The sequence below is a fragment of the Aptenodytes forsteri genome, unplaced genomic scaffold, assembly GCF_000699145.1.
Source record: "Aptenodytes forsteri isolate BGI_AS27 unplaced genomic scaffold, ASM69914v1 Scaffold398, whole genome shotgun sequence".
Taxonomy (NCBI): domain Eukaryota; kingdom Metazoa; phylum Chordata; class Aves; order Sphenisciformes; family Spheniscidae; genus Aptenodytes; species Aptenodytes forsteri.
This window is the reverse complement of record NW_008794545.1, coordinates 1,568,913-1,577,648: the sequence shown is the minus strand read 5'-3', so window position 1 is coordinate 1,577,648 and position 8,736 is coordinate 1,568,913. Positions and strand designations below refer to the sequence as shown.

The window sequence follows — 8,736 nt, the reverse complement described above, 5'->3', positions numbered from 1 at the left end:
ATCATTCTGGCTGCTTTCTTTTGTCTTGATCCTGTTAGTTCATACACATTGAATGTTTGTTCCCAACTGAACCGCAAGACTATTAAATGGAGTTGGAAGCACTCTGTGATCTCATTCTGAAAGTTTATTTCTTGAGGCTGAAAAGAATTGCATTGTAATCAAGTTTTAATCTGAATAAGTACAAGAAATCAGAGTACTTTAAGGGGACATTTTTATTCTTAGCTGTTGTGTTTATAGACAGTGAATTATGTTATAGCTTGGCTTGTCCATAACCACGTGTTATGTTTTCAGTTCTTCCTTTTCAGAATTACACGTAACGAATGGTGCTGTTTTCTTTGGTTGGTGTTCTAAGATGAACTATCGGAGGGAAAATTGTTAATGTCCCTAGAGGATATTCAGGACTTTGTGTGATTTTGCATAGTTTTTAGAGTAAAAAAGTCAAACCAAAATATTGGAAAACTAGGACTCCAATTATCAAACAAAACTAAGATGGCCTTTCTTTAAAGGAAAAAATTAAATTACATTACTATTAAATGTACTATAAAATTGCTGTAAAATTATAGCAAAAGTAATACTTTTTAAAAAGAATCTCATTTACTTAATTTGTTATAGAAGTCTAGAAACTAAATGAACGGTCCAGGGAAAGTGAGGAGGAGATAATTATTTATAAGAATATAAGGTTGCACACACATAGCCATCTGGTAGCAATTTTAAACCAGAAGTAATTAACTTTTACTTCATGCAATGTAACTTTTACTTCATGCAATGTAATTGTGGAACTTGTTGCCACAGAGTTTACAGAGGCCAAAACTGTAATTGGGTTCAGAAAGGAATTGAGTGAGTTCATGGTAGGTAGATTCATAAGAGGCTGCTAAACAATCTGGATGCAATCCTGGCACAAGTAACCCAGTTTTTTTGAGGATTTCTGGAAGATGGGAGGATTTAGGAGAAGGATCTATTTGTTTTCAATATTATTATTTTTTTAATAGCATTTCTCTGTCACAATGTGCATTTACATTTTCTCACAAACTTGAAAATGTTTGTAGTTGCATGTATGTGGAGTTACTCCTTTATGGCAGTTAAAGTTCTTTATAAGCATTGAATGCATGTACCCTTACTCTCTGAGGTCACGTAGTCTGATATGTAGAAAACTGTTACTCAGAAAGATCTGATGGTGCAAAATGAATAATATGCCCACTCTTTGTTTCCTTTAGGACGCCGAGGCTTGTTTGACCATTCGTCACACCATGCAAGCTCAAAAGTAAAAGAGAGGAAACTACACGGGACTTGTCCTCCTGTTGGTCGTGGAAACTATGGAAAAACATGTTTGAGTGAAAGCAATCACAGGTCCCCGTTTTTTAATCCCCGTAACGGTTTTCACACGATACATTCAGAGCACAGTCCTGTGAAGCCAAGGATTATTACAGTGGTGAAACCTGGCGGACACACACTCAGAAGGATAACCTTGCTTCTCAACAGGAGATCAGTTCAGACCTTTGAACAGCTGATGGCCGACATTTCAGAAGCTCTGGGATTTCCACGCTGGAAGAATGACCGTGTGAGAAAGCTTTACAATCTGAGAGGCAGAGAAATCCGAAGCGTTTCTGACTTCTTCAGGGAAGGTGATGCATTCATAGCTATGGGGAGGGAGCCCCTCACTTTGAAGAACCTGGAAGTGGTATTACAAGAACTTTATCCTGAAAATCCTTATGCTGCCAGTGCTGCCGTTCAGCAGAATGAGGAGCAGTCCCAAAAACTGAAGAGCAGACTGTATGACAAGGCTTCGAAAGTGGACAGTGGCTTTGATGAGACAGAAATTACCAAGAACTGCAGTGATGGCATGTCTCCCAAACTGGTAGCTGGACATGAAGGAAGAAGTCAAGCCAAGACAAAACAAGAAGAAAAAATGAGAACCAAAAAAAAGTGGACTAGAGAGAGCTGGGGTGGTGAACAAGGAGTGAAGCCTTCTAGAAAAACCCAGGAAAGCGAGAGGTACCTTAACCATGAGAGGAGTCCTGAGGAGGGATTAGAAGAGAGTTCAGAGGAGGTGGTGAGGTGTGAGAAGTGTGAACAGGAAAGGCAGGCCAGACAAAAGCTACAAAGGGAAAGGCGGGCTGAGGCCTCATTTGAGAACAGAGACCTGAACAGAGGCTCGTGTCAGAGGTACCATGTAGAAAGAAACGCAAAAATCAGGAATCGCCAAAAATCTTCAGAAACTTGTCTGGAAGGTGAAGAAGTTGGTTGGAAAGATAATGGCTGTAGGAGGACATGGAAGCCCCTACATAGGAATGTTAATGAAGGGCTGGAGAAGCAAAAAAGGAGCATTGAGAAGGAAAGGGATGTGGAGAAACATGAAAACCGTGGGAAGGAAGTAGTAAAAATCAAGAAGAATGCTGTAGAAGGGCTGCAGCTAACTCATGAAGCAAAGGAAGAGAATGGAAGTAGCTGCATAATGAACCAAAGTGGTTGGCTAAAGAAAGACACTCCGAGGGATGCTGAGAAATCATCTAAAACACATAGGGAGGGCAGAGAGGGACAAAGGGCTAAAGAGGAGGGTGCCAGAAGAGAGGGGAATATCATGCATAGAGAGAGTGACGTGACACGACGAGAAAAAACAGGGGAGCGCAGAGTGAATAAAGAAGAAAACAAGGCTCAGGGATTGGAAAACACAAGCCGGAGGCATGCCATTAAAAACAGAACTGATGTGGAAAAACAGTATGAGATTGGCAGAACTATTGGGGATGGGAACTTTGCAGTGGTGAAGGAATGTCGCCACTGCGACTCCAATCAGATCTATGCCATGAAAATTGTTGATAAATCCAAGCTGAAGGGGAAAGAGGACATGATGGAAAGTGAAATTCTGATCATTAGGAGTCTTTCTCATCCCAATATAGTAAGCTTAATTGAAGTGTATGAGACAGAAGCTGAGATATACCTAATCCTGGAGTATGTCCCAGGAGGGGACTTATTTGATGCAATCATAGAAAGTGTGAAGTTCACAGAGCATGATGCTGCTGTCATGATCACTGACCTGTGTGAAGCACTGGTTTATATTCACAGCAAGAACATTGTCCACAGGGACCTCAAACCAGAGAATCTTTTGGTAAGTATTGGCAAACACATTGCATGTGTGCAGGAGTTGAATTTATTTTCCTTTTAGTTATGGATCTTTGAATATTTTTAAGCAAATACTGTGCAGAGATAATGTGCTACGGCAGGACTGTTTGGAAAAATGGGTACAATTTTGAAGTGAAATTACCATTACAGTTTACTTCCCGTAGATCTGCTGTGCATTGCAGATAGCAGTGCTTGCAGATAGAAATTCAAATAAAAATGACATGGCTTTCAACGGTAGTGAGCATTTGTATTTTTCTGGAAATCAGGCCTGTTACTTAGCATCTGACTTTTAGGTATGCAAGGATGAATTTTTTTTGTATGAAGCATGCACTGAATCATAAGGCATCTTGCTTGCAGACCAAAATTTATTAAAATCGCTAATTTAGCTTATTTATTTGGTGGACTTCTTGTCCACTGCAGTCACACATCCTGCAGAGCGCTGTGCTAGTCCTCTACTGTAGTGATTTCTCTCTTGTGACAATTTATTTTCTTAGAAGCAGAAGTACGATGTGGTTGATTGAAATAATCTGACAGTAAAATGTGAGTGTTTTGGTGAAATACAGCACTAAAGTCAGCTCAAATACTAACTTCATGCCAAAGAGAAAAGTTCTTTTTTCCATCACATTTCTGAGGCTACATTCTTTGCATCCAGCACTGAAGTCAATAGAGTTACTCACATGTGTGAATATGCGTAGAAATATTTGCAGTATTGACACTTGACAAGACACCCATTGTAGAGCAGTAACAGTAAGCAACTCTCTCTTGCTAATCGTGTTTTACACTCCTGTACTAGGGTTCCAAATTTCCTGGCAGATAGATAGATACCAAATATTTGCTACTCTCTAACATATCGGATTTGATCTGCTGGTGGAAGATGATAGTTAGCCAGAAAAAAAGGTAATAGATGATTTAGTCCTATGTGCCGTTCAGTTCTTTAAGGGAATTAATTTTGGGAAGAAATCGATGTGAATTTCTGGAGGAAAGCAGCAGTGTAGCCTGTAGGACGTGCAGAGGTTGAACAAGGCTGGGCCTGAAAGGTTTGCTCCCAAACCTTTTGACTAACCAATAGCATCTATAGTAGGTCCTGCTATGCATCCTGCTTAATCTGATGAAAATCCTTGATATGTGGTCTGTGTGTAAATAAAAGACAGTGAGTGCAAGTGGCTGGTTTGCAAGAAGAAGTATGCATCTGGGCCCTGCCTTCATGTCTCATTTTTGCCATTAGACCAAAACCTCACTTAAAACTGCAGGGCTTTCTTCCAGAAGGTGATTTTTCCATTATGAACCAGGCTCTGGTCCCTCCTATTTGCTGAAAATAAGCTAGTGCGTGTGAAACACCTGAGACCAGATGCTTCATTTCCCTCTATAATATGTAATTATCGCAGTGATACAGGTAAGCAAAGAGGCATGATACAGGTCCATTCTGTTTGTTTTCACATTTAGTTCACAGCACTTCAAAGCAGAGATTGCTGGCAGTGGCAAAGTTTTGTAGCACTGAAATAATCCTGTTGCGCATTCTGACAGCCAGAAAACGTTTTTCAAGGACAGACTAGCCCCCAGCCTGTAGTTATTTTGTCATATGAGAGCAGTGTTACCCAAACACTATGCGAAAGAAAATTGTACCTGTTCCAGTTTCACCTTGCTGCTAATTGGCCATGAACACCTGTATTAATATCATTTACATAAAGCATCCTTTTGAAAAGTTAGTCTGTTCAACAAGCCAAATGAATTTATACGCTCTTGATAGTGTTGGATTGCTCACGTGCTATCTAATAAGCATCCCTATAAATACAGGACATTGAGCAAGTTTCTGACTTTTCAATGTGCTGCCTCTGACTCTTCAGAGTGACTGGAGCAGTAGCAGCAGAGTAGGAAAGAGAGCTGCCACTAATCTTAACGTCAGCCAGTGCTGAACAATACCAAACAGTATTGAAGCAAATTTCATGGCTTCGTCTGCTGTTGCTGGGTCAGGGGCTGGGGGCAGCCTTCTGGAGAGGAAGCACAGTGCTGGAAGTGCTGGCATCCTGCAGGGATGTCCTTGGTTGTGGGATACCTCTCGCTTCAGATTCCTACACTGCGGATGTTTAAGTCTGAATTAGTCTCCCTAGACTTTCTTTGTACACAGAGAACAGAAATAGGTACGTACTTTTAGGCTGTTTACTTGTTTGTCCTACTCTGGTGTCGTCTTTTGGTCAAGTGAATCCTGTCCTTTCTTGTCAGCTGTTTTTCCATACTTCCTAACCCTTTCCAGCAAATGGGGAATGGAAGAGAAAAAATCCTTAGTCTGTTTTACTAAGGAAATGTGTTTGTCCACTGTAAACCTGCTTTGTGTGAGAACCTAACCCTGCTCGTAGTGACTTTTGAACCTACTGGCTAATTTCCATCAGAGCTGACAGAGAAGCAGCAGACCGGGGAAAAAATATTTCCCTAAGTTTCATGAAAATAAGCAGCTGGGGAAAGAAGGGAAACTGCTTCTGTCCCTACAGAGGAAAAGGTGGAAATACACTTTGATGTCTAGTGAATTGAAAATTATTGACACAGGACAGAGTTGGAAACCTGGTTTAATTATTAGTTCACTGCACTACTGTTCCTCTTGTGGAACTGTCCTCTAGTTATAAACTTCTGTAGCAGTCCACCATCATCCTTTTTTGTTTTCCCCCTCCCTCTTTCACTACTGTGTCTGTTCACAATGATTAGACTCCTTGCAGCATAGCTGTGAGGCAGAAGGGTGATGACTTGCGCTACAAAAACAAAATCTGTTTGGCAGCTGGTGTGAAGACAGCTGCTCTGACTCCCTTTGCTAACAGAATCACCTCGTTTAGGACTAGGTGTTCAGCAAGAAAACCTTTGCTACCAAGGATGAGCAATGTGGTGTATTTGGTCCCACAAAAGAAGCCAGTCACTTCTTTAATGCTACCTGGAGGAGCAGAATTTGCTGGCAAGGTTTTTAGCTAAGGGACTGTTTAATTCTACAGGTGCTGGCATTTCTTGACCTTTGGGTGAGAAATTAATTTCAAAGTGTAGTGTTGTTTTTCCAGGTTATAGCTGTAAAAGATCCAAAGCCACCTCCTTGCCGCCTTTTGTGTGTGTGTATTTGTGATTGTAAACTCATCTCCTTGTACACTTCCCAAACATGCTAATGTGGTAATTGTTTAAGGCTCAGCTTTATAACTAACATGTATTATAGCTTTTTATGCTTTTGAGGTTTTTTCCTTCCCCCCCCCAGCTTTCTCTCTCTCTCAAGCTTTCATATATGTATGAGAACTTCAAGTATAGCCTTTCTGTCCTTTAACTTTGCTTTTGTGACACTATTTACATATACACAAAGCATGGTCAGAGGTTTCCCAGTGCATATGAGTTAAAATCCCGTTTAACGAGTTACCTGTCAAGAGCTTTCAGTATGATAAACCTACACAGGGAATTTTCTGTAAGATTTTTCATTGAGATTCTTCTAGCTAGCTAGCAGCAAGGGATGTCTGAAACTCAAACGTGTAAGCGGTGCTTTTTCTTTAGCTCTATCTATTTCTAATATACAAAATGTCCCATGGGCTAGCTTGCTTTCATGATAGCTATATGAAGCATCTGTGCTACCATATATATGTGCATACAGAGAAATATTAATGCTATAAATCATCTTCTTAAACACCCTGATGGATTTCACAAGGTAGATATGAAAACAAACAAGAGCATGAAGAGCTGGGAATCATCAACAGGCAGCAGAAAAGGAAAAGATCAATTTATCCCTTCTTTGAAGATGAACTTGGCTTTGTATTAGTGTATTATAATCTTCTGGGTGTGTGGCTGGGATAGCTAGAAATCCTCAGACAATATTGTAATATCCTGCTATGGCATCTGCATTTGAGAGAGTAGTGAGCAATTCTGACTGCCTTTAGTCCAAGACTACCAGATACTGGCTACCCTTGCAGTTGAAGGACACAAGTAGCTATATGGCCTAAATTTGCTGTCTATAGAAAATGTACTGAATACTGGTCTTCCTTATCTCAGTTAACTCTATAGGCAGGTAAGACAAGGCAGCACTTTTAAATGCACTTTTGGAACCATTCTTTGTAGTCTTGAATGCAGAAACAGCTGCCTTTTAGGTGTCACAGTAAGGCTAGTATGTTCATCTAATGTTACCATTTTTGCTTTGTTCTCACCATTTCACAGAGCACATACAGTAGATGTCAGAGGCTAGATTTCTCTTCAGCAGGTTGTACATTTCTGTGATACTGCTATGAGTAAGTAGTCTGGCCTCAGGAAGGAATAAAAGCAACCTGAGAAGCTTTTGTTTCTACAGTGAAGCATGTTTGCATGCTCAAGGTGATGCCAAGTGACCAGAAAGGTAGACTGGAGAGTACGAAGTTGGGGGTGAAGGGAAAGCTCACTCTTCCCGAGCTGACTTTGAGTTGTTCTGAGCATAGTGTTCGTGAAGATGCTGAGGAGTTCTGGGCTGAGGTTTTCAGGCGTGCTGACGGGTTACATGCTGTCTTTGAAATGATTGTCACAAAGCTGTGAAAATGTAGCCACGGTGCATGCTGTTCCTACCTGTTCGGTTGTTAAGTAAAATGAAAGCTCAGTGGTTTTGTCCTGGAAGAACAGATGGTGCAGTGTTGCCACCTTGTGCTGTGATGAGAGATTAGGAGTCTGGCATCCTGATAAAAGAAAAAGTATTAACAGTGTGTTTTACAAAGCAAGACCTTTCCTGCTGATCTTGGGATTGGGATTAAGATCAGTGTGTTCTCCCCCCTCCCCACCCCCCTGCTGGTTTCTAAAAATTTATATAAACATTTCAGTATTATTTGTCTTAGTACAGTAGCATGCAGGGTAAGTTGAACTTAATTCCACGTGACGTAATTTTCTTATGTAATTTTAAAAGCTTTATTTATACAATAGGAAAATATATTCATGCTCATATTTTCATAGCACATATAAAATTGAGCATTTCAATTGTGAGTTTTTGTAGCATTCTACCACTATTACCCCTATTGTTAGAATATAAATCCTGTGGATAGATGCTGCTCTAGAAAGTAATTGTTACCTTTGTAATTTATTTTTCATTTTTGTCAGCTGTTGTGTCCACAGTGCATCATGGCAAAAAATCATCATGAAGTTGACTAATGTAATAGAGAAAATGGCTATGGCATTTTAGCTTTCTCCTGCTGAAGTTTTGACTGAATGGTTGTAGTAAACTTTATTTTCAATTTCATACTGAAAAATATTTTTTCTTAGAAAACAAGAAAAAAAACCCAAAATGTTTTGCTTAATCAAAACTAGAAGAGTGCTTATATTTTCTATAAAGAAGATAAAAAGGGATTAGTAGGCTATATTGTATTATTTTGCAATGTAATATTTTTTTTAAAAAAAGAAAAAAACCAAACTTTTTGCTTAATCAGAATTGGATGAGTGCTTACAGTTTCTATAAAGATGATAAACAGGGATTAGTCAGCTGTAATATAGCAGAGCAAATTTTGTCCCATCTGTGCCCTTAGTTGTCTTGTAATAGAGACCATCTCGAATTTTCGGCTTTCTCAAGCACTGCCTGATGGCAAAGTATGAGGTGTTGTCGTGGTTTAACCCCAGCCGGCAACTAAGCGCCACACAGCCGCTCGTTCAACCCCC

At 40.0% G+C, this 8,736-nt stretch overlaps 1 protein-coding gene across 1 annotated transcript in view; it reads left to right on the top strand.

Moving 5' to 3' along the window:
- The first annotated feature begins 1,221 nt into the window (after positions 1 to 1,221).
- Positions 1,222 to 8,736, top strand: part of DCLK3 (doublecortin like kinase 3) — a 13,646-nt gene continuing 6,131 nt past the window's right edge. Inside the window, exon 1 of the mRNA XM_009272425.2 lies at positions 1,222 to 3,103. Within this exon, the coding sequence (XP_009270700.1) occupies positions 1,508 to 3,103 (1,596 nt within the window). The 5' untranslated portion in view covers positions 1,222 to 1,507. The remainder of the gene's footprint in view (positions 3,104 to 8,736) is intronic.